Source organism: Mizuhopecten yessoensis, unplaced genomic scaffold (assembly GCF_002113885.1).
Source record: "Mizuhopecten yessoensis strain PY_sf001 unplaced genomic scaffold, ASM211388v2 scaffold716359, whole genome shotgun sequence".
NCBI lineage: Eukaryota > Metazoa > Mollusca > Bivalvia > Pectinida > Pectinidae > Mizuhopecten > Mizuhopecten yessoensis.
Genome location: NW_018480077.1, coordinates 201,582 through 227,063, shown reverse-complemented (window position 1 = coordinate 227,063; position 25,482 = coordinate 201,582). Strand labels below are relative to the sequence as shown.

General features: G+C 37.2%; 2 protein-coding genes across 4 annotated transcripts; one reads left to right on the top strand and one right to left on the bottom strand.

Annotated features, from left to right (window-relative positions):
- Positions 1-188: 188 nt before the first annotated feature.
- On the bottom strand, positions 189-8,974 carry LOC110443759 (UPF0489 protein C5orf22 homolog). 3 transcript variants are annotated; one of them, XR_002462145.1, is made up of 8 exons: positions 8,826-8,974; positions 7,101-7,246; positions 5,207-5,356; positions 2,648-3,278; positions 2,018-2,121; positions 1,407-1,619; positions 641-881; positions 189-432 (listed from the first exon to the last, which is right to left on the bottom strand). XR_002462145.1 is itself a non-coding variant. In XM_021488149.1 (7 exons), the coding sequence occupies exons 1-7, from the start codon at positions 8,883-8,885 to the stop codon at positions 770-772; spliced, it is 1,416 nt and encodes a 471-aa protein (XP_021343824.1). In that variant the 5' UTR covers positions 8,886-8,974; the 3' UTR covers positions 529-769. The 3 variants fall into 3 exon arrangements, 1 of the variants encoding a protein (XP_021343824.1); XR_002462146.1 differs by lacking the exon at positions 189-432 and adding an exon at positions 471-554; XM_021488149.1 differs by lacking the exon at positions 189-432 and having other exon boundaries at positions 529-881.
- Positions 8,975-9,010: 36 nt separating this feature from the next.
- LOC110443758 (protein arginine N-methyltransferase 5-like) lies at positions 9,011-24,887 on the top strand. Its single transcript, XM_021488147.1, has 17 exons — positions 9,011-9,134; positions 10,904-11,022; positions 11,459-11,544; positions 11,762-11,893; positions 12,485-12,591; positions 13,137-13,350; positions 14,003-14,092; positions 15,694-15,765; positions 19,724-19,801; positions 20,145-20,203; positions 20,462-20,587; positions 21,002-21,177; positions 21,960-22,069; positions 22,206-22,299; positions 23,145-23,261; positions 23,563-23,627; positions 24,180-24,887. Exons 1-17 carry the CDS (start codon positions 9,034-9,036, stop codon positions 24,330-24,332), a joined length of 1,899 nt encoding a protein of 632 aa, XP_021343822.1. The 5' UTR covers positions 9,011-9,033; the 3' UTR covers positions 24,333-24,887.
- The last annotated feature ends 595 nt before the right edge of the window (positions 24,888-25,482 follow it).

Here is a 25,482-nt window from a genome sequence, read left to right as displayed (position 1 = left end):
TACCAGTAATACACACCTACCAGTAAGTTACCACTGCTAAGTTCACATACACCGACCAGTAATACAACCTTCCAGTAAGTTAACACTGTTAAGTTCACATACACATACCAGTAATACACACCTACCAGTAATACACCCCTACCAGTAAGTTAACATTGTTAAGTACATATCCCTACCAGTAATACACACCTACCAGTAATACAACCGACCAGTAAGTTAACACTGTTAAGTTCACATACCCCTACCAGTAATACGCACCGACCAGTAATACACACCTACCAGTAAGTTAACCCTGTTAAGTTCACATACACCTACCAGTAATACACACCTCCCAGTAATACACACCTACCAGTAAGTTAACACTTGAGTTCACATACACCTACCAGTAAGTTAACACTGTTGAGTTCACATACACCTACCAGTAATACACACCTCCCAGTAATACACACCTACCAGTAAGTTACCACTGCTAAGTTCACATACACCGACCAGTAATACAACCTCCCAGTAAGTTAACACTGTTAAGTTCACATACCCCTACCAGTAATACACACCTACCAGTAATACAACCGACCAGTAAGTTAACACTGTTAAGTTCACATACCCCTACCAGTAATACGCACCGACCAGTAATACACACCTACCAGTAAGTTAACACTGTTAAGTTCACACCTACCAAATACATCAGGTAATATTTCCGCGTTAAAGAGATGTGTGACCGTGTTCCATGGACCTGGCTATCGTACAGATCTTTTGTAATAAGTTAAGGTCAATAAGAAGCTGTGAGATTGAGCTTTAAGTACAGATCCTGTAAGATTTCCAGAGTTTGATCCTGTATAGAATCCACTTGATCTGGAGGGCAGTAGTCATCATTACTCGACCTGGAACAACAATACCAGTACACTCAAGGCAAGGAATGGACAACAACAATAATAAGAAATACAGATATGGCTCACTATGCCACCTTTACCCCTCTTTGAAGTTATAGTACAGACGAGTACTATACTGATCTGACCTTGGACTGTTTGCGATGACATTGACTTTTGGGGTATGGAACTGTAATTGTTCTGCAGCAAGTCATCTTGTCACGATATGCACTTAAGTTTAAAACAAAATATTGTGCCAACCATAAATTAGCATCATGTTAGCTATAGCTATTCATTAACATTAAATGAAAGTTTCGGTACATCGTCTTGAGGCAGTAAGAAGTTATGGAATGGATAATGTGGATATTCCCCTATGTACTTAAGACTAGGAGGGAGTATAAAAAAGGCTATCCTTAAAATCTATGTATCATTATAGAATTAAAGCTTTGAAGAAAGTCAAATGGCCATTTATTTGATTTGTAAGACCACTGGGTTTGTCATTGCTACAAAAACTTTTCACTTTTCCCCAGACTATTTTACCTGGCCATAGTGATGATAGTTGGTTTGTGCATGCGACAGAGTAGTTCCTGTACAGCATCTACCAACAGAGTTATCTGCTCCTGGCTGCTGACATGATGAGGCAATTCTGTATCATCACAGGTACATCCAGCGTCGTGTAATAATCTGAAGTCCACACCATCCTCTCCAAAAGTTTGTCTCAGGTCGCCAACCAATTTCAGGATCAGCTCACACCTAAAACAATGTACAGTACCTGGTAAAAAATTCAACCTTAAATAAGTGTTAACGGGGTCTGTTATAACAGTCACTCCTAAATCAGCCTATTATTTTATAACAAATCCTGTATACAGTAATTTAAGAGAGATCTTTGTAACAAAATCTGTGTACACTGAGTCAGGACTGACCTTTATAACACTGTTTACATAGATTTAGGGGAAAACTTTATTACAAATGCTGTCAAAGGCTTCTCCTAAATCAACATATTAAATAGGGTTTGTTATAAAGGTCTTTCCTCACAACATTTGACCATGGTGGGTTAAAATGAGATAATGATTCTTTTCTTTCATAAAGCATGCACTCTGTTATTTTTATAGGATATTTTATGTGCTGTGAGAGTTTTCCAATATAGTTACCTTTCATGTTTAGGAATCATTCCGGGGTTATCTCCCATGGACATGAGTATCTGTTTTAACTGAGACAACTGTTCCTCTCTTCCTTCTACACACATTGTAATGGCCTGTAGTATATAAGTAATTAAGAGACATGACAAAGCAATTAAGTGAATTGATACTAAGTGACATGACAATTAAGAGAAGTGACATGACAATTAAGAGAAGTGACATGACAATTAAGAGAAGTGACATGACAATTAAGAGAAGTGACATGACAATCAAGAGAAGTGACATGACAATTAAAAGATGTGACAGGACAATTAAGAGAAGTGACATGACAATTAAGAGATGCAACATGACAATTAAGAGATGTGACATGACAATTGAGAGAAGTGACAAAGAGATGCAACATGACAATTAAGAGATGTGACATGACAATTAAGAGATGCAACATGACAATTAAGAGATGTGACATGACAATTAAGTGACATTTAGTGATTTTACATTAAGTGTAAAGTGATGATGTAATGATGTGATGTTAAGTGATGTGACAGGTAATGTGACAAATTCCATAACTGTTGGAAATATTAATAATGTTTTGTAACATTTTTTTCATTTAAGAATGTATGGGTACAAAATGACCAGACATACCTCATCAGAGTCATCTGCAGGCTTGTTGTACACATAGAGGTCCTGTAGTAACTGAAACTGTCTTGGGCTGTACATTTCTCGAAAAGGATTCTTAGTTGAAAAGAAGTCTAAATCTATGTCTAACACAATATGACAATCTTTAAACTTTTCAAACAAATTTTCCAACTTTGAAATGAATTTGTCTGATAATGGTGGCACATGTACAGACTCCAGACTAGAATCACTTTGTCTACTTTCCGTGTGTTCACATGTATTTGGTCGCTGCTTTTTCCTCGGACACAGACTTTCGTGTGTGGCATTGCATTCATCTGAAGTTATTATATCTTCGTTATTACCACAGTTACTTCCTGTGTCCTGCTTGCAAATTAGTCCCTGACTTGACACATCTGTGGTTTTTAGACCGTCTCCTCTTGACTTAATTTTTTCTTCTGACTGGCGTGCATTCTTTTCCCTTTGGTTAGTAAGTTCACAATTCTGCTGACACATTTCTGAGTTTTTCAGTGGATGTGATCCGGACCAGTTGGTGGGTTGGACTGTAATCACAGTGAGGGTGAGAGTTTTTCTGTTGAGAAGTTTTTCCACTGGTCTATATAACGTCTCGCTGACAAAGTAACTTTCTTTACAGCTGGTTCTGTGAAAACCAAATAACAAGTTAATGCTTACAAATACAACAACAGGCCAGTGGATCAGTAATGCTTACATATACAACAACAGGCCAGTGGATCAGTAATGCTTACATATACAACAGGCCAGTGGATCAGTAATGCTAACATATACAACAAGCCAGTGGATCAGTAATGCTTACATATACAACAAGCCAGTGGATCAGTAATATTTTACATAAACAACAACAGGCCAGTGGATCAGTAATGCTTACATATACAACAACAGGCCAGTGGATCGGTAATGCTTACATATACAACAGGCCAGTGGATCAGTTATGCTTACGTATACAACAGGCCAGTGGATTGGTAATGCTTACATATACAACAACAGGCCAGTGGATCAGTAATGCTTTCATATACAACAACAGGCCAGTGGATCGGTAATTCTTACATATACAACAACAGGCCAGTTGATCGGTAATGCTTACATATACAACAAAAGGCCAGTGGATCGGTAATGCTTACAAATACAACAACAGGCCAGTGAATCGGTAATGCTTACAAATACAACAACAGGCCAGTGAATCGGTAATGCTTACATATCCAACAACAGGCCAGTGGATCGGTAAAGCTTACATATACAACAACAGGCCAGTTGATCGGTAATGCTTACATATACAACAACAGGCCAGTGGATCGGTATATCATGTTTTACACTTACCACCAGCAAGCTTTTGACCACGAGGTAATGATCTATTGACCAAGATGGTATAAAACTAAAACGTGAACAATGTGTATCTATGGAGTTTAATGTACAATAACAAGCAAAGTTTGTAAAATGAATTAATCTGTAGATTCAATATAATATGTTTCCAGTCATAATGCCATTATATACTTTACTATATATCTAGACTGCAAACTTGTATTTTCTCTTATAATGACAAAAATAACATACAAAATCATAGTAATATATATATAGTATCATTGACCTCAGTTGTAACGACTTGTGTTAATTGGCTTAATAATAACACACCAAAATACAAAATAAAATTGTCAACAACTCAAACTTCATAGTTCAGACAAGTATCACAGTAACGTAAACTTTTAACTTATCCTGTGACCTTGACCTGGAGGGTATAGACCTGTGACAAGTTTGTGTAGTAACAGGCTGTGCTGTCAATAACACACACCTATCAAGTTCTTTCACAATATTTAACTGTCCAGAGGTTGAAGTAAGCGCACTGCAGTTATGAACCTTTGACCTTTAGGTGTGACCTCTAACTTCAGATGAGTGAAACACCATCTTGTCATAGGACATCATCAAATACTGTTCATCAGTTCAGAACTGCATATGATCGTCCGACAAGCATCGAGCTGTTGTGAAATTTCACTCCTTTCAGTGATCTTGCAGACCTTGTCCTCGAGTGTAACAGCCTCATTACTTGTAATTAAATGAGTGCGATAGCTTCATAACCCCTTAAATGTGTGTGATAGCTTTATTTCGCTTCATAACCCCTTATTACCTGTGTGTGATAGCTTTATTTCGCTTCATAACCCCTTATTACCTGTGTGTGATAGCTTTATTTCGCTTCATAACCCCTTATTACCTGTGTGTGATAGCTTTATTTCGCTTCATAACCCCTTATTACCTGTGTGTGATAGCTTTATTTCGCTTCATAACCCCTTATTACCTGTGTGTGATAGCTTTATTTCGCTTCATAACCCCTTATTACCTGTGTGTGATAGCTTTATTTCGCTTCATAACCCCTTATTACCTGTGTGTGATAGCTTTATTTCGCTTCATAACCCCTTATTACCTGTGTGTGATAGCTTTATTTCGCTTCATAACCCCTTATTACCTGTGTGTGATAGCTTTATTTCCCAGTATTACCTGTGTGTGATAGCTTTATTTCCCATTATTACCTGTGTGTGATAGCTTATCTCCCATCATTACCTTAGGTAGCCAGAAGAAGAACACTTCCCCACATCAAACTGAATTGTCTTGTCTGTGATCTGTTCACACCATGGCGGTTTAAACCAGACAACGTCACTGATGTGTCCTGCATACACCATAGGTAGTATCCAGTTCTCAATGCTTTGGCTCCTGCAACAAACAAACATTACAAATTTTACCATACACATGCATACAGAATCAAGTGAAATTGTATTACTGTATACCAGGAAACTTTTATCCTGTCAAATATTCGCCCTTCACTGGTAAAATCTATATTCTCCCAACGTTAACCTTCGCCCTTCACATATTATTATATTGGGTAAACTGTGTACAAATATTTGCTGTCATGATAATATGCATAACCTCAATTGAACAGTGGTTGCGTTAACCATGATTTTGTATCTATTTTCTTTAGGGTATTTTCTTATGTAGCTTTGTGTATAAAACTCTTTCACTAGTGTATGACCTCATTTTTTGCTCACCTGCCCAAAGGGCAAGTGACCTTATGCCAAGGGTGATGATATTTGGCCAGCAACATGCTGGGATGAAGAGCTACCAAGTTTTTTCAAATGAATGACCTTGACTTATATTCAAGGTCACAGGGGTCAAATATGTTGATAACATATTTTTTTTAAACAACTTCTTCTAAATAAAAAAGAGGTCTAGGGATGATGATATTTTGCCAATAACATGCTAGGATGAAGGGCTACCAAGTTTGTTCAAATGAATGACCTTGACTCATATTCAAGGTTACAGGGGTCAAATATGTTTAAAACCTTTCAACAACTTCTTGTGAATAACCAAGAAGTCTAGGGTGATGATATTTGGCCAGTTACATGCTGAGATAAACGGCTACCAAGTTTGGTCAAATGGATGACCTTGACTAATATTCAAGGTCACAGGGATCAAATATGTTTAAAACCTTGTGACAACTTCTTGTGAATAACCAAGGGGCCTTGGGTGGTGATATTTGGCTAGTTACATACTGTGATAAACGGCTACCAAGTTTGTTCAAATAAATGACTTTCGCCCATTTTCAAGGTCACAGGGGTCAAACACGTTAAAATATTTCAACAACTTCTTCTTAATATCAAAGGGGCCTAGGATGTTGATATTTGGCCAGTAAAATCATCACTCACTCACTCACTCACAGCTTGGATGAAGGCTAGGGCTACCAAGTTTGTTCAAATTAATGACATTGACTAATGTTCAAGGTCACAGGGGTCAAATATTTCAAAATAACTAAAAGGCCTAGGATGATGATATGTGACCTGTTATAAGCATGCTGGGATGAAGGGCTACCAAGTTTGTTCAAATGAATGATGTTCACCCAATTTCAAGGTCACAGGGGTCAATTATGTTGAAAACTGTAAAAGATTTCTTCATAACCAAATGGACCAGGGTGACTAATATTTTATATTTGGCCAGTCGCATGCTGGAATGAAGGGTTACTAGCTTTTTCCAAATGAATGACCTTGAGTTATATTCAAGTTCACAGGGGTCAAATATGTTGAAATCTTTCAATAACTTATAAATAATAAAGTCCAGTGTAATGATATTTGGCCAGAAGCAAGATTTGATGAAATGCTATGAAGTCTGTTCAACTTAATGTCCTTGTTTGACTTTCAAGGTCACAGGGGTCATGTGTTTAAATCTATTAATAGATTCTTTTGAATCAAATACTGATGTTTGGCCTGTAGCTGTATTTTATTCCACTTTTAAGATTGCAAGTGTGAGATTTAATACCAGGTAAGCTATTCAGGCCTTTTGGCCACTTGTTTAAAAAGGCTAGAACATTAAATTTACAGAGTAATACAAAGTGTTCATGCTGAATGATCTACTTATAATTTTTGACAAGTTTCAGGAATAATGAGCTGTGATGACCATTACTTACTCATAAAGAATGTCTTTATTGAAGATGTCATCAGCCTTCAGCTCTGCTGGTATGAGTAGATCAGGGTGGGAGTCAAAATGCACAAAGATGATGTCTGATATAGGTAAATATCGTCCACCTATAGCCCTGTGTATGAATGGCACAACCTAAAACAAAAAAACAACAAAACATCAAGGAAATCAGAATATATTTTTCCTTTGTTATGTCACTATCGAGTGAGTTAAGGTGCAATGAGGTTTTACTGTATTCATGCACAAACCAAAGTGTACAAGGTTCCACTGTACACACAAATCAAAGTGTACAAGGTTCCACTGTACACACAAATCAAAGTGTACAAGGTTCTACTGTACACACAAACCAAAGTGTACAAGGTTCCAGTGTACACACAAACCAAAGTGTACAAGGTTCCACTGTACACACATACCAAAGTGTACAAGGTTCCACTGTACATACATACCAAAGTGTACAAGGTTCCACTGTACACACAAATCAAAGTGTACAAGGTTCCACTGTACACACAAATCAAAGTGTACAAGGTTCCACTGTACACACAAACCAAAGTGTACAAGGTTCAACTGTACACACAAACCAAAGTGTACAAGGTTCCACTGTACACATTAACCAAAGTGTTTGGACTAACAAGGTTCTACTGTACACAAAAATTAAAGAGTTCAGATAAACAAGGTTCCACTGTATAAACAAACCATAGTGTTCAGATTAACAAAGTTCCACTGTACACATTAACAAAGTGTTCAGACTAATAAGGCTCCATTGTATAAACAAATCATAGTGTTTGGACTAACAAGGCTCCACTCTACATCATTAACCAAAGTGTTTGGACTAACAAGGCTCCACTGTACACACAAACCAAAGTGTACAAGGTTCCACTGTACACACACAAACCAAAGTGTACAAGGTTTCACTGTGTACACACAAACCAAAGTGTACAAGGATCCACTGTACACACACAAACCAAAGTATACAAGGTTTCACTGTACACACAAACCAAAGTGTACAAGGTTTCACTGTACACACAAACCAAATTGTACAAGGTTCCACTATACACACACAAACCAAAGTATACAAGGTTTCACTGTACACACAAACCAAAGTATACAAGGCTCCACTATACACACACAAACCAAAGTATACAAGGTTCCACTATATACACACAAACCAAAGTGTTCAGACTAACAAGGTTTCACTGTACACACAAACCATTTAGTGTTCAGTCTAACAAGGTTCCACTGTACACATAAACCATTTAGTGTTCAGTCTAACAAGGTTCCACTGTACACACAACATTTGGCTGGAGAGCACAGGGTTTGCAGCTTCGAGCCCCAGCGATGTCACTATCTTTATCACTATTCCTCGTCATATTACAAATTGGTGCCGTTGACCCTCCCCGTTCAAGATAGGAGAACCCTTGGCGGCAAAGAACTTTGGTTGGCGTTTGAAAAAAGGGAGGAATATTGTAAAAGATGTTGATTAATTAGATTGCCTTCCAAGCGTCAGCTGTAGGGAATTTCCCTTTAGCTCAGCGGTAGAGCATCGGGCTGGAGAACCAAGGGTCGCGGGTTCGAGCCCCAGCGACGGCAGTTTCGATATCTTTGTCATTATTCCTCGTCATCAGTTTACAAACATTAGTTATACTCACGTTACACTATGAACAAATCAGTGACAATTAACAATTGACAACAATGCACTGCGTTTCCACTTTCTTACTTCATTGTGATCTTCCACTATGTACAGAGGTATGGTACCGTACTTTCTTAGCTTTGCCATACTGCAGGTGCAGGGATCTTCTAAATATCGCAATATTGTTATGCCTTTGTTGAACGTATAAACCGAGGTGTCTCTAGTGTATTGATTAAAGATGTAAAGGTCAAAGGTGTTCCGAATAAGTTCCACTTCCGGTGTAGAAGTACTTACCATGCCGGTTCTTAGCAGGATGACTGGTCGTTTGTCTTGCGGTAGAGATTACCATTGCTGTCCCGACATTAATACTACGTTAGACAACGTCTGTAAATCGGGGTAAGTAAAACGTCTTCGTCCAATTTGTTGAAAACCAACCAAAAATTGAATACTATCAAAATCAAGCGACGCACATATTTTTCCGGTAACGTCGACTAACGGGTTGTTTCGCCCTAAACACCGTTCGCCCTAGGTTGTTTGATGCACCCATTACAATATTTGGAATCTTTTTCTTTCTTTCTACTTCTAACTTCCTTTTATTTCCTAGCGCCTTGCTTGGCAACACCTCACTTTTGGCTTTAATGTTGAGCGTTTGCCCAGGTGAGGAAGGCAATGGGTTCTCTCCCTAGGCCGGGACATACCAAAGTCCTTAAACATGGTAATTGTTATTCCCTGCTAAAAGCTGAGCATTTAGGGGAATGGCAACAACTTGGTCACCTGTTGTCAGTATAATGTGACCGGGGGAATGCTGTGCTGGGTGCCTTCGGCATGGTATATCAGTAAAATAGCACTATAAAGTTGTCATCAGATCCGTGCTATTACAAGGAGGCAAGCACAACAACATACCCTGTCTCCTGCATACACACACGCAAGCAGGCATACACTACACCCATGGAGGCAGGTCCTTAAATATCCTTAGCTGTTAATAGGACGTTAACAAAATTAAACCCAACCAAACTCAGTTCAGTTAACTTGACTGGTGAAAGTACATTTTCCGCTGAAGCAATTTTGTTACATGTATTTTGATTGGTTTTGTGAGTATGTAATTCTAAGGAACACAACGTGCACTGACCGCTAGGAAGTAGACCAAAGAGATTTCACTTTTGCTATGAAATAATCCAGGGGTGCAGATCTAGAGAACGTACATATGTAAGTGAATGTATTATGTAACTCCTGGAGTATCTATAGGTTGGGTCAGGTGAAACTGGACACTTATGAACAAATCAAATGATCTCCTCATTTTAATTTTAATACATTATTATCACAGGCTTTAATATAAAAAGTCAGCTTCTGCGATTGTTTCAAACTTCTATGGGAGTTCAAAACGACTACATCGCAAGTAATGATGATATTTGCTATAATGCATAATAGCTGGAAAATAATCTCATATCTAATAATGTCCAATAAGTTTCCTGTCACACAGCTGGCTAATGTCATACACCCCTTCGGAGAGACTGAACGTTCATAGGATATTGTGGGAAGGGGGGAAACTCAATATCTTTTACAGTACAGAAGGTCGTGAATTTTTGATTATGACAGACAGGTTGTTATACACGATCGTTGAATAACTGGCCTATCAACGCTAGCCGGACACAGGTCCTGGTCGTCAGTATTCTATAGACAAATGCTAATTTAAGTACAAAAAAATCTCTCATTGTCAAATGTGCCTCTGTTTACATGATTTGCATCAACTTATGTCAATAGGACCTTGAAAGTTATTGATGTGTAATACAAGCTTGCAAGTATCAAAATGGGTTTGGTTAGGTGACTTTGCTTAAGACTTAATATCCACATCAATTTCTCCTGCAGTGACACACCCGACCCCGCTCTAACCCACAGAACAGGTTGGAAAATCCTCTCTCTGCAGCTCCTAAGTATCCTCTCAAGTCAAAGTGGAAAAATCCTCTTAACTTGGTTACAAATCCCATAGCCATCTTTCAAGTCTGCCATGTGCATTCTCTCCATATAAGAAAATTCCTTCTGTGAGAAGCTATGAGTAGGAAGAGGACTGTGATCATAGGTACTCTTAAAGTCTGGTAGAGGAAAAAGGACCAGATTCTGACTAGATATATCAAAGCCAAATTATTATTAACACATTTTATTTACAGGTTTGATTTTGTGTGCCTACCAATTGTCAATCCAAGATACAAGAGGGAATTTATCTATGGACCAGCCAAGGACAGGCCTGGGGCCATGACTCGGTCAGATCTAGTGTTGACTGGACAAGGTAAGTAATAAACTGTGATGTCATTCACTTACATTTAGCGACATATTAAAAAAAAAATTGTGAAGTTATAGTGACATGAATTTAACATTGAACTGATGATCATGTATCAATAACACAACAAATTCATATAGTGAAAAGTGTAAAATAAACAGTTTCTAGGACAACCCTTTATCATGCATAGAACATTTACCATTACAAATCCCAACAGTTTAAATCACCATTACACATATCTTAACTGAGTTTTCCAGGTATTTCAATAATTATGATTTCTTTTTCAATTACCAATACTAATTCATGCTTGGTCCCAGGTAAGAATCCCTAGTGATATTTTTAACCTCTGCCTGATATGTGGGACAGAGTTGATGCAAACACTGGAACAGTGAAGAAATTGTGACACTTATTAACACTAACCCGAATCATTTCTGTTTGCGTACAGATTGGAACACTCTCATTGTCGGGAAGGTTTCACCGTGGATTCAGCTGGATTCAGAAGTAGGCACTATCAGGAAGAACTCTGAACTGGTAAGTTCTGCCACTATACTCATAACTGTATAGGATTGTGGCACAGAATTAAAATCAATTAGTGAGAAAATCATTAAATATGGCAGTGATTTGGAAACAAGGTATGGTTAATTTTCAGCATATATTTGTGTTCATGTAATGCAAAAATTAGGCATTGTCAGAAATATTTATTTTTTTAAGTTGCCCTTAAAATTAATATTTATATTATATTACACAGGCGTTCAAACAAGAGCTGGCCTATGCCTCACATCTGGGTCTGCCTGCCATCCTCATCTCCCTGCGCAACAAGAATGTGAGCAATGTGGCAAGGTGTCTGAACCAGCAACTCATATCCAGCTACTTCCAGCAGGTAACCAAAGAACTACTTCAGGCTAGCCATTTAGGACATGTATTACCTGGGATCTGTTGTTCAGATCAATATTACCATACTAAGTTAGACTTTCTTTAATGTTGGGGGAAATGATGATTTTTTTTCCAATGAGATAAAAGACTTCTAAATGACCTTTTAAATAAATCAGATATTAACTCATTTTTAGGAACAGTTATTCAATATATATATGTCTGTAAAGTGAAACAAAATTTATTAAAAAGTTAAGAAATAATTTAACCCTACCTCTTATATACAAATACAATTTTTGACAAGGTATGTTGTATATGTACATCAAGGGCCCAATTTTTTCTGAAGTTTCCAATTGCCAGATTTTCAGCTAGTGAAATATCATTCAAATTTTGATAGGTTATCAGAACATATCTCCTGAAGTGGGGATTGGTAGGGGAAGCCAACCCCTAACCCCTATCACACCTATGGACTTAGTTTTAGAAAACTTAGACTTCCAAAAGATAAGTCTAAAAACATGAATGTGGCACTCTGATTTTGTACTGCATATGCTTTTACGTTCCCCTAATGATGTATCAATGAGAGCTGCTACTGTTTCTATAGCAATACTGGATCCATGTTCCTCTGATGTCGGCCAAGGATCAGGTGGACAACCTGATTGAGGGTGAGGAGGGGACACCCGAGGAGCAGATTGAGGATACCTGGGAATGGTAATCAGCTCATGTTCATTAACTTATTACTGAACTAGCTGTTCATATCTTAAGCAATCAAACAAGATTTTAAAACTACTAAAGAACTTGTTTGGAGGTGTCCTTATTAAGTTCTTACATAAAATGTACAATTGGATAATTACATGGTCTGGTGGTGCAGTGGATTGTACACACTCGCCATCCCCCAGACGGCCAGGGTTCAATTCCCTGATCATACATGAAAAGGTAAAAGTCACCTACCCGACCACGTGGATTTCTCCAGGTACTCTGGTTTCCTCCCACACTAAGACCCCCATCGTGGTTCCGTATGGGCCAACGTTAGTAATCAATTTAAGTCGATAAAACTTGTTTCATAATTGTTGTGAAATAAATAAAGTTTACGCAGTTTTTTAGCTGCAAACTGATCATTTGGATCGCCCTTAGAAGTTTTATGGTTTTTGATCTTGTGATAGTTCATTCCAATTTTATCTTCATGGTATAAAACCTTTATCTATTGATCTAAAATCAAGTTTTTATCATTGTCTAAACTAGATATATGGTTACAGGTGGCACACATTCCGGACAGTGTGTGACGGTAACAAGAGGATCAAGGTGGCCCTGGAGCTGTGTGCTGATCTCCCTCCAGATCACATCCTTGACCGATGGCTGGCTGAACCAATCAAGTGTGTCCACATCTCGACCAGTCTTTTTATGACCAACAAGAAGGGTTATCCAGTGCTGTCTAGGGCCCATCAGCTATTTCTCTATAAGCTCTTCAGGGTAAATTTAGCATGGAGTTTCTCAGTACTTAAAGTGACCCATTATGTCCCAAAGTTGTTTGTGCTATTGACCTGGCTGAAATGGTTGGGAGCTAGAACTCATTTTGGGAGTAATGATATTAATAGGATTTAATTCTACTCTTGATTTACCAATTTGATTAATTAAAAACATCTCTAAAAAAATGTCTTTAGTGGTATAATAAAAAAAAAGTATTTAGTAATATATTAAAATGTCTCAATAAATCTAATAAGTGTAAATGACTTTATAAATATAAGAAAATTTAATGTACTATGTGCATTACAAGTTGTTTGTTTGATGTACTTACATCTGAGCTTATGAGTTCTAAGTTGTTCCCCATTCGTACATTAGAACGGAGAGCTCTAGCTTTGGTGATAGATCTATTCCGTCTTTGCGTATTGCAGAGTTATCTTCTCTTGGGAGCAGGTATTGATTGTTACGTCATTGGTTTTTGTGTGAGAAAATTACATCGTTTTCTCAAAAATTGATGACGTTACTCTCACAGACAAGTGACGAAACAATCAATACCTGCTCACAAGAGAAGATAACTCTGCAATACGCAAAGACGGAATATGACTTTCCCAATTGCTGAACACACATCGAATATTTATTCAACCTATGTTTACCATGACAGTTGGATGTCCAGTTAGTCCTTACCGGTGTGGAACGACACCAAGACAAAGGTGTCCATGCCTACCAGCAATATCTTGACCACCTGTTCCAGGTAATGTTACAGGTGTTGTATGTACCTGCATTATTTTACGATATATTTGTTTGATATATAATACATTTATTGTCCTTGTGAGAGGCAGAAATGAATATTTGTTTCTTTGAGATATATAATATGATGTCCATTGGAAAGATAACAGAATATCATCAGGTTTTAATATCATAACCAAAATATAAACTGCATGCAGGAAATTTAAGATGTGTCAGGAAAATAAGATAATGTGTATGGGAAATATGTTAATGTGTATGGGAAATATGTTAATGTGTATGGGAAATATGCAAATGTGTATGGGAAATATGTTAATGTGTAAGGGAAATAGGTTAATGTGTATGGGAAATATGTAAATGTGTATGGGAAATATGTTAATGTGTAAGGGAAATATGCAAATGTGTATGGGAAATAGGTTAATGTGTATGGGAAATATGCAAATGTGTATGGGAAATAGGTTAATGTGTAAGGGAAATAGGTTAATGTGTATGGTAAATATGTTAATGTGTATGGGAAATAGGCTAATGAATATGGGAAATATGTTAATGTGTAAGGGAAATAGGGTAATGTGTATGGGCAATAGGTTAATGTGTATGGGAAAAAGGTTAATGTGTATGGGAAATAGGGTAATGTGTATGGGCAATAGGTTAATGTGTATGGGAAATAGGCTAATGAATATGGGAAATATGTTAATGTGTATGGTAAATATGTTAATGTGTATGGGAAATATGCAAATGGGTATGGGAAATATGTTAATGTGTATGGGAAATATTTAAATATGTATGGGAAATATGTATATGTGTATGGGAAATAGGTTAATGGGTAAGGGAAATAGGTTAATGTGTATTGGAAATATGTAAATATGTATGGGAAATAGGTTAGTAACGGAAATAGGTTAATGTGTATGGGAAATATGTAAATATGTACGGGAAATAGGTTAGTAAGGGAAATAGGTTAATGTGTATGAGAAATAGGTTAATGTGTATGGGAAATAGGTTAATGTGTATGGGAAATAGGCAAATGTGTATGGGAAATAGGTTAATGTGTATGGGAAATAGGTTAATGTGTAGGTAACACACTCACCTTTCACCAACGTGGTTGGGGTTTGACTCTGATCAGATGTTAGTATGGGGTCACCCTCCTGACCATGTGGGTTTTCTCCGGGTATACTTGTTTGGGGTTCGACTCTCTGATCGGACGTTAGTATGGAGTCACCCTCCTGACCATGTGGGTTTTCTCCGGGTATACTTGTTTTCTCCCACATTAAGACCCCTAGCCCCCTAACATCCATGCCAATAAGAGTAATTAACATTATAAGTTGTAATAACTTGTTTCATAATTGGTGTAAAAGAAATATATATATATATTAAGGGGAAATAATGATTGTGTGGCAGGAATATAGGATCATATGTAAAGGGAAATATGATTGTGTGAGAGGTAAATAGGATCATATGTAAAGGTAAATATGATTGTGTGAGAGGTAAAAAGGATCATATGTAAGGGGTATTCCTGGTATCTGTATTGTCCTTGATGTCTAGTGTTTCCTGTTATATCTCCTGTTCATCAGAAGAGATGACCTTTGAAAATAATGTGTGTTTCTGTTACAGACTCAGCCTCCCACTGATCCAGTCACTCAGTTTGCTAAAGGATATGAAGATTACCTGCAATGTCCATTACAGGTATCTCTAGAGGGATATACTTAGATCATTATTAGCTCACCAGGTCCGAAGGACCAAGGTGAGCTTATGCCATACTGTGGCGTTCGTCGTCTGTCCGTCATCCGTGCGTCAACAATTTCTTCAAACGACGTCTTCTTCTTAATCACTGATTGGAATTTAACTAAATTTCAATGGAAGCATCCCTAGGTGGTGGGGATTCAAAAATTGTACAAATGGTGGGGCTAATCCCCCAAGGGGCTGAGGGGTGGGGCCCAAAAGGGGGCAATTTGGCTATATTGCTATAAACAACTTCTTCTGTAGAACTATGCACTTGATATCAATCACATTTGGTCGGAAGCAATCATAGGATGCGGGGATTCAAAATTGAACAATTGGTGGAGCTGACCCCTAAGGGGGCTGATGGGCGGGGCCAAAAAGGGTTATTTGGCCATATTGCTTTATGCGACTTCTTCTCTGGAACTAAGAGACGGATATCAACCATATTTGACTGGAAGCATCCCGAGGTAGTGGAGATTCAAAATTGTACAAATGGCGGGGCTGACCCCCCCCCCAGGGGGCTGAGGGGCAGGGCCAAAAGTGGGCAATTTGGCTATATTGCTACAAGTGACTTCTTCTGTAGAACTATGCACTGGATATCAATCATTTTATCGGAAGCATCACTAGGAAGTGTGGATTCAAAATTGTGCAAATGGTGGGGCTGACCCCCATTATTTGGCTATATTGCTTTAAGCAACTTCTTCTCTGGAACTAAGAGATGGATATCACCCATATTTTACTTTAAGCATCCCTAGGTAATGGGGATTCAAAATTGAACAAAAGGTGGGGCTGACCCCCCAGGGGATGTGGGGCGGGCCAAAAGTGGGCAATTTGGCTACATTGCTATATACGACTTCTTCTGTAGAACTTTGACTGGATATCAATCATATTTCGTTGGAAGCATTCATGTGAGGCAAAGATTCAAAAATGTACAATTGGTGGGGCTGACCCCCTGGCTAAGGGGTGGGGCCAAAAAAAGTTTATTACTTAGAAATGGTTGAGTTTCCCACCGTATAACCATATATACAATTGCTGAGTATAATGAAGAATGCACATATGCTTCCAGGATATCCCTGGGGTCTGGCCCAACCCTTGGAGACATAGTCCCTGGGTCATAACTTCGAAACAGTTGAGATCCCTACCCCAAAACTATATATACAAATACTGGACATAAAGAGACGAATGCAGTCATGATATTAGAATAGACCCTGGGGTCTTACTGAACCCCTAGGGATCTAGTTTCTGAGTCACAGCTTGGTAACAGTTGAGATCCCCACCCTATAACCATATATACAATTGCTGAGTATAAAGAGATGAATGCACATTCACTTCCAGGGTCTGCCCCACCCTTGGAGACTTAACCCCTGGGTCATAACTTTGAAACGGTTAAGATCCCCACCCCAAAACTATATATACAAATACTGGACATAAAGAGACGAGTGCAGTCATGATATTAGAATAGACCTTGGGGTCTTACTGAACCCCTAGGGATCTAGTTTCTGAGTCACAGCTTGGTAACAGTTGAGATCCCCACCATATAACCATATATACAATTGCTGAGTATAAAGAGATGAATGCACATTCACTTCCAGGGTCTGCCCCACCCTTGGATACTTAACCCCTGGGTCATAACTTTGAAACGGTTAAGATCCCCACCCCAAAACTATATATACAATTGTTGGGCATAAAGAGACGAATGAAGTCATGATAATAGAATTGATCCTGGGGTCTGGCCACAACCCTAGGGACCTAGGTTCTGAATCACAGATTGGAAACAGTTGAGATCCCCACCCCATAACCATACATAAAATGGCTGGGCATGAGTTACAGGAGGATTTAGTCCAGTCATTACATCTCTAACAGGAAAAATATACTAATCATTACATGAGTTACGGGAGGATTTAGTCCAGTCATTACATCTCTAACAGGAAAAATATACTAATCATTACATGATTTACAGGAGGATTTAGTCCAGTCATTAAATCTATAACAGGAAAGATATACTAATTATTGCATGAGTTACAGGAGGATTTAGTCCAGTCATTACATCTCTAACAGGAAAAATATACTAATCATTACATGAGTTACGGGAGGATTTAGTCCAGTCATTACATCTCTAACAGGAAAAATATACTAATCATTTCATGAGTTACAGGAGGATTTAGTCCAGGCATTACATCTATAACAGGAAAGATATACTAATTATTGCATGAGTTACAGGAGGATTTAGTCCAGTCATTACATCTGTAACAGGAAAGATATACTAATTATTACCTGAGTTACAGGAGGATTTAGTCCAGGCATTACATCTATAACAGGAAAGATATACTAATCATTACATGAGTTACGGGAGGATTTAGTCCAGTCATTACATCTCTAACAGGAAAAATATACTAATCATTACATGATTTACAGGAGGATTTAGTCCAGTCATTAAATCTATAACAGGAAAGATATACTAATCATTACATGAGTTACGGGAGGATTTAGTCCAGTCATTACATCTCTAACAGGAAAAATATACTAATCATTACATGAGTTACGGGAGGATTTAGTCCAGTCATTACATCTCTAACAGGAAAAATATACTAATCATTACATGATTTACAGGAGGATTTAGTCCAGTCATTACATCTGTAACAGGAAAGATATACTAATTATTACCTGAGTTACAGGAGGATTTAGTCCAGTCCTTATATCTATAACAGGAAAAATATACTAATCATTACATGATTTACAGGAGGATTTAGTCCAGTCATTAAATCTATAACAGGAAAGATATACTAATAATTACATGAGTTACAGGAGGATTTATTCCAGTCATTACATCTATAACAGGAAAGATATACTAATCATTAGTTACTGGGAAGGGTTAAGTCTTTATGCTATTTCATGTTACAGGAGGATTTAGTCCAGTCATTACATCTCTAACAGGAAAAATATACTAATCATTACATGAGTTACGGGAGGATTTAGTCCAGTCATTACATCTCTAACAGGAAAAATATACTAATCATTACATGAGTTACGGGAGGATTTAGTCCAGTCATTACATCTGTAACAGGAAAGATATACTAATTATTACCTGAGTTACAGGAGGATTTAGTCCAGGCATTACATCTATAACAGGAAAGATATACAAATCATTACATGAGTTACAGGAGGATTTAGGCCAGTCATTACATCTATAACAGGAAAGATATACTACTCATTAGTTACTGGGAAGGGTTAAGTCTTTATGCTATTTCATGTTACAGGAGGATTTAGTCCAGTCATTACATCTCTAACAGGAAAAATATACTAATCATTACATGAGTTACGGGAGGATTTAGTCCAGTCATTACATCTGTAACAGGAAAGATATACTAATTATTACCTGAGTTACAGGAGGATTTAGTCCAGTCCTTATATCTATAACAGGAAAAATATACTAATTGTTACATGAGTTACAGGAGGATTTAGGCCAGTCATTACATCTATAACAGGAAAGATATACTAATAATTACATGAGTTACAGGAGGATTTAGGCCAGTCATTACATCTATAACAGGAAAGATATACTAATCATTAGTTACTGGGAAGGGTTAAGTCTTTATGCTATTTCATGTTTAATATAAGAATTTACTCTTAACACTGGTTCAAGTCATCATACATGCTATTTATGGAGATATATATGAGTTCAGATAACATTCATTTATCATTACATGTATAAGTTTTTTTCTGTTTAAGTTTCATATTAGTGAGAGTCTGGTGTCAGAGCTAAAAAGAGAAATTAGGGGAAATTTCCAAAATCATGTACTTTCATAAGTGAATGAAATGGAAATCGTTATTTTTTATCATACTATCTAGAATATGAGATGTTCATTGTTCAAATAGCCGCATTTCCTTCTCTTTTTTCACTTGAATGATATTTTGATTTCAGCCATTGATGGATAACCTGGAGTCACAAACCTATGAGATTTTTGAGAAGGATCCAGTGAAATACTCGCAGTATCAAAAGGTACATACAAAATGTAAATGTTAGTTACATGTTACATATGGGAACAAATCAAAAGGTACACAAATGTTAGTTACATGTTACATATGGGAACAAATCCAAAGGTACATAAATGTTAGTTACATATCGGGGTCAATCAAACATCGCATCATGTGGTAATCATAGTAAAAATTGTATTTCTGGTAGATGCATCTTGTGATAATAAAAAAAACAGGTTCTTAATGACTAATTAATGCATTTGGGGATCATGTAAAAAAGTTAAAAGAAATAATGGTAGGAGACATAGGTTAAAATAAAAATGAAAAGAAAAGTTCAATGATTGATCATGTTTTTTTTGTATGTTTAGGCAATTTATTGTGCTTTACTGGATAGGATTCCTCCTGAGGAAAAAGAAACAAAGAGCGTGTAAGTATTCAAATATCTACCTTGTTCTTATTAATTGATCAAACACCTACCTCATACATATCAAAAACTTACCCTGTACATAATACGAGTCACTGCATATTGCTCGATTGAATGAAAACAAATTCACCCGACAAGACTACATTTAAATATTTCAGCTTTTATGTAGCTAGCATGATTGAAACATAATATTATTGATAAATGGACAAAGTGGACTGGACAGTAAAGATATGTACAGTTGATGTGATGTTGTGTTGACAGAGTGCTGATGGTAGTAGGGGCAGGCAGAGGACCACTCGTCAGAGCTGCACTGGCCGCGGCATACCAGGCGGAACGTAAAATACGCAAACTCTACGCTGTGGAAAAAAATCCCAACGCTGTTGTTACGTAAGTCAACTCAAAGATATACATTCAAAATGTTCAAGTGTCCACTCATTTACCTGATATTAAGAGTAAAAGACACAATGCTAGTTTATTTCGTATTAGAATGAAACTTTTAACTGTTTTTATAAGGTACCTTATAACACCTGAAGTCAACTGTTCTGATACCCGGTTGTTTCCCTTTATTGAACGTTTAATTTAATGCATAAATTAAATATTTGTTCCAGCTCCCTGGTGTCTGAGATAAGTTTTTGACAGCTTGGGTGATTGACTTCTTAAAGTTCTGGCACATTTAAAATATATTCTACTGGACTTCATCTTTCATTATTTTTCAATAAATAAGTTGAATCTTTGTAATCAAATTGGTGGCTTAGATTTTGCTGGGAAGGGTCTTATGTCAATGTTTCACTTATTGTGTAGTCTAGAGAACATGAAAGACGAGATGTGGGGCGACCAGGTGGATGTGATCTCATGCGACATGCGTCAGTGGCAGGCACCAGAAAAGGCAGACATCCTGGTCAGTGAGCTACTTGGATCCTTTGGAGACAATGAGCTTTCACCTGAATGTTTAGACGGGGCTCAGAGGTTCTTACAAGGTAAACAACTAGTAATAACTCATTCCTATGCGAAGTTTGATCAACACTTTTAAATCTGACCACACAACCAAACTTTTTCTCATGTAGAAGGTTCAATCTACAGGAACCGAGGTAAAGATTCATGAATATTGGTACCAGCCATCAGGAGTTCTTTGAAGATTATATGTATTTAGGTTTTGTGAAGTTCAGGTTACATCCTAGTAACAGATTGAGTCATATATAGACAAGTGTGTAGGGAGGCACAACCAAAAGAGTGGGTAGACAGAGCTCCTAAGTGTTGCATTAGGCCAAGTGGATCAATTTCTGTGTATTTAATGTCCCCAATTAAAAGTAGAATACAGAAGAAGAAATCGTCTGATACTTCCAGTGGGGACTCTGCATTAGTTGCCTCTTAAGAAAATATACTCTTGGATAAAGAAGATGTGTTCTATCGACGAACCTTTAGGGGGAGACATTGAGGTATTAGAAAGTTTAATAAGGCCATATATACATTGTATTTGTTCTCCTTTCATTGTTGGAGTGGTTTTGATTGTTTCCACACCTTGTCTTAGAATCAAATACTTGGAATGTTATACAAGTTTTGATATTCAGAGGTTGTCAAAAAATGAAATGGTTACTTCATTTCTTGATATCTCTCATAATGGTGTGTTTTTCTTCACTGTTCTATGGAAATTAGCAAAATAACTTGATGGTTTGGGGCTAAAGCTGTTGCTACATGACTTGAGATATTTGTAGCTGGTGTTAAAATAAGAACTGATGATGAGAGTGATCTCCCTTTGCAGATGATGGAATCAGCATCCCCTGTGAATATCAGTCCTATTTGGCACCCCTCCAATCAGAGAAACTCCACAACGAGGTCAAATCATGCAAGGAAAAGGACAAGCCACTTGAGGTAGGTCATTAGGTCATGCTTTGTGTCTCAGTGATGAAGGTTAGAGACTTACATTTTAGAGCTTTGGGGTTTGTATTGAGCAGCCACGGTCTGTTACACAAGCCTGATTGTTTCTTCTCAATTTTCTGTTGAACAGTATAACTTTGAGATGCCATACGTGGTGCGCCTCCACAACTGCCAGCTGATCGCTGAACCCAAGCCAGCCTTTCACTTTCATCATCCTAACCGTGGTAAGTTGGAAGCCATTTCACATTGTGTTCTACACTGTTTTACAGGTTAAAAATCTGCACAAGGATTGAATTCCACCAGTTATATGTTCTTATTATGTCCCCAAGACTTGCTACAGATTAAAAAAAATTAATGTAAGCTCTTGATTGTGGGCTTCATATAATATATTACACCTAAAGATCAGAACTGCTTCTTAAATTTTCCAAAATCTTTAAAAATTTTCCAAAACATGATTCACTTGGTAAAATTCCTGATTTAGATGCATCTGGCAAATGTTTTCCTATTCTAAAGCTCTATGTTAGGCTCCAATATATAACGATAGTACTGAGGTACAATAAAACATGTAGACTTGTCCAAGTTTGGACATGCTTCTTTACAAAAACAATTCCAGGATATCAAAGTTGGGACAAACTCAAAACGGATATAAACTGTCCACAGTTGTCTTACTTCTCACTTAAACTGGTTAATTTCTTTATATGTTGTGCTGAAATTGAAGTCTATATTCTCCGACAATGGATGTTATCATTGTGACATTATACCAGTAATTATTTTTTGCTCAGTTTTACTGCCAAATACAGACTATTCCCCTAGCTGAAAAGTACCTTATTTTCCCAAAATTACCAAAAGATTGAGGAATATATTCCCAATTTTAATACAAACAATGCTTTATTTTTCCAATTCATAAAGGAACAGGCTGTTGTAAAACTTGGTAGGTAACAAAAACACTGTATACTGATATACCAGAAATAAAAAAAAACATTTACGGTATTACTCGCCTGAAATCTGAAAACGCCTACCGGTACATATCAATTATCAAACTTTTGACATTGTTTATACTGTGATACAGAAAAGGTGATAGACAACAGTCGGTATGCCACTCTGGAGTTTGCTGTAGAGGAGAATTCGGTGCTGCATGGTCTTGCCGGCTACTTTGACACAAGACTCTACGGTGATGTTATGCTAAGTAAGTGCTGTATCAGGTCATTTGCCCTTCTGATCATAAATGAGTGATTCTAATTTTTAAAGGTTATTACAGTATGTAGTTGGTGTAAATTTCACATTATCAAGGTATTTCCATGAGTTTGAAATTGTAATTCAATTTTCACTTGTCAAGAAAAGACATTGTCTTGTTTAGGTTTTATGTATATCATCTTTAATATTTTATTTTTGTAGCTACATTAAAAATGCTGTAAATATTATAAAAACTTGTGTAACCAAAGGATGCCCAGCCATTTGTTACATTATAGCCTCCTTGTATTCTCTAGGTATCCTTCCCTCTACACATTCGACAGGGATGTTCAGCTGGTTCCCGATCTTGTTTCCAATAAAGGTAGGTACAATTAGGTACAGTGAGGTCCTCTGCCAGAACAAACTTTCAATAACTATAGGAGTAAAATAGTGAAACCTTTTTAAAAATGTACCTGTCTATGAACATCACTTGTTTGTACATTGTATTTACATTTCCCGTAGTAGTCCATAACCCTTTCACCACTGTAGACCATAATGGACTCATCCAGATCAATGCATGGTAGAGTCTACTAAAGTTACATAGGGATGAAAGGGCTAAGGGGGCTGCAGAGGCTGAGTGGTTAAGGCACATAACACATATTGTGATCCAAAAGGAATATGTCTGGACAGAACTGTGTTGTTAAATGATTATAAGCATACATTTCAATCCTTCAATAAAGAATACCCTATCTATAACTTCTTGTACTTGAAACTAGTTGAAAGGCATATTCTTATTAGTTTTTTTGGTATGAAACTAATTTGCTTTCAAACATATTTCCTGATACATTGCAGGTCTTGGAGAATACGTTTTCAAGGTATTGAAGGATATAAAAACAAGTGTACAAAATTTGATACAGGTATAATTTATTTTCAGGTTCCGCAGTACCTAAAGAAAGGGGAAAAACTCTCTGTAGAAATCTGGAGGTGTGTCAGTGCTAAGAACGTGTGGTATGAATGGCTGGTCACAAAACCCCGCGTGATACCCATCCATAACCCTTCTGGACGCTCTTATACCATTGGACTGTAACACTGCTGATTTACACTGCAAGGACTGTAGAGCTGACAAATATCAAAAGCCAAGATCAACAATATCAGTTGTATAATATCAGCTGTCTGGTATTATAGGGACAAACAGTTCCAACAATGTATAATATCAGCTGTCTGGTACTATAGGGACAAACAGTTCCAACAATAACGATCATTGCATTCTTTATGTTTTTGTTAAAATCAAGGAAGTGGACAATATTTGATGTTTTCAATTTTAATCAAGTTTACAGACTCACTTTTGTATGGATGATGAACTGATCCCAAAAAAGGAATTTGAAAAGATATGACCTCTGCAGTAAACTATGTCTTGTGCTGTCATGATGACTAAACGTGTAGGATTGAAGCTTGTATTAACATGAAACATTCTTGTTACTTTCTTATGCAGTCCGCAGTTCAACATTTTCATTAAAGTTGCACATTGTACAGTATTTGATATAAGAAAATGTATGACTTTGTTTCATATACACAGTAGTAAACATTATACCTTATTGTTAAGTAGGCATGTTATCAGATCAGTAAATTACAATTGATCTAAGTAAAATTTGGTGTTTGTTGTGGCTCATATAATTTGACATCAGAGTGTGCAAGATCTTTGCTTGTGTCATCTAACCTGTTATGTACCCCTGGGCCTGATGTTCAGAGCTTGCCGTCTCTATTCTTGTATTCTGTACCATTCGGCATATCCAGTTCCATGTAGCAATCTACCAGTATTAGGTTGGTGTGCTACCTCTATAATTTAAGTTCAGTGCCATTTATAATCTACTGGTACAGTTAAACCTCGTTTTACCGCCACTTTCTGTCCTCTGTGATTTTGGCGGTATAAGGAGTTTGGCGATATATCAGGTTTACAGGTTAATCGGGTTTTCAGGTTTAAACCGAAGTGTTCACACACCAACGGAACTTACTTTAAACAAGAGGCCCATGGGCCTTAACGGTCACCTGATATATTTATACAGAGAGTTGATTTTGTTTTTAACATGAACAGAAATATTATTCAAAGTGACAAAAAAACAATAAAACCACCTTATTCAATATCTAGCATACAGATTTCAGACTAAAAAGTATTTGAAACTAGCACCTCTGATTCTAAACAAGGAAAATGAAGAAATTTTAGCACACTGACTCCTTTG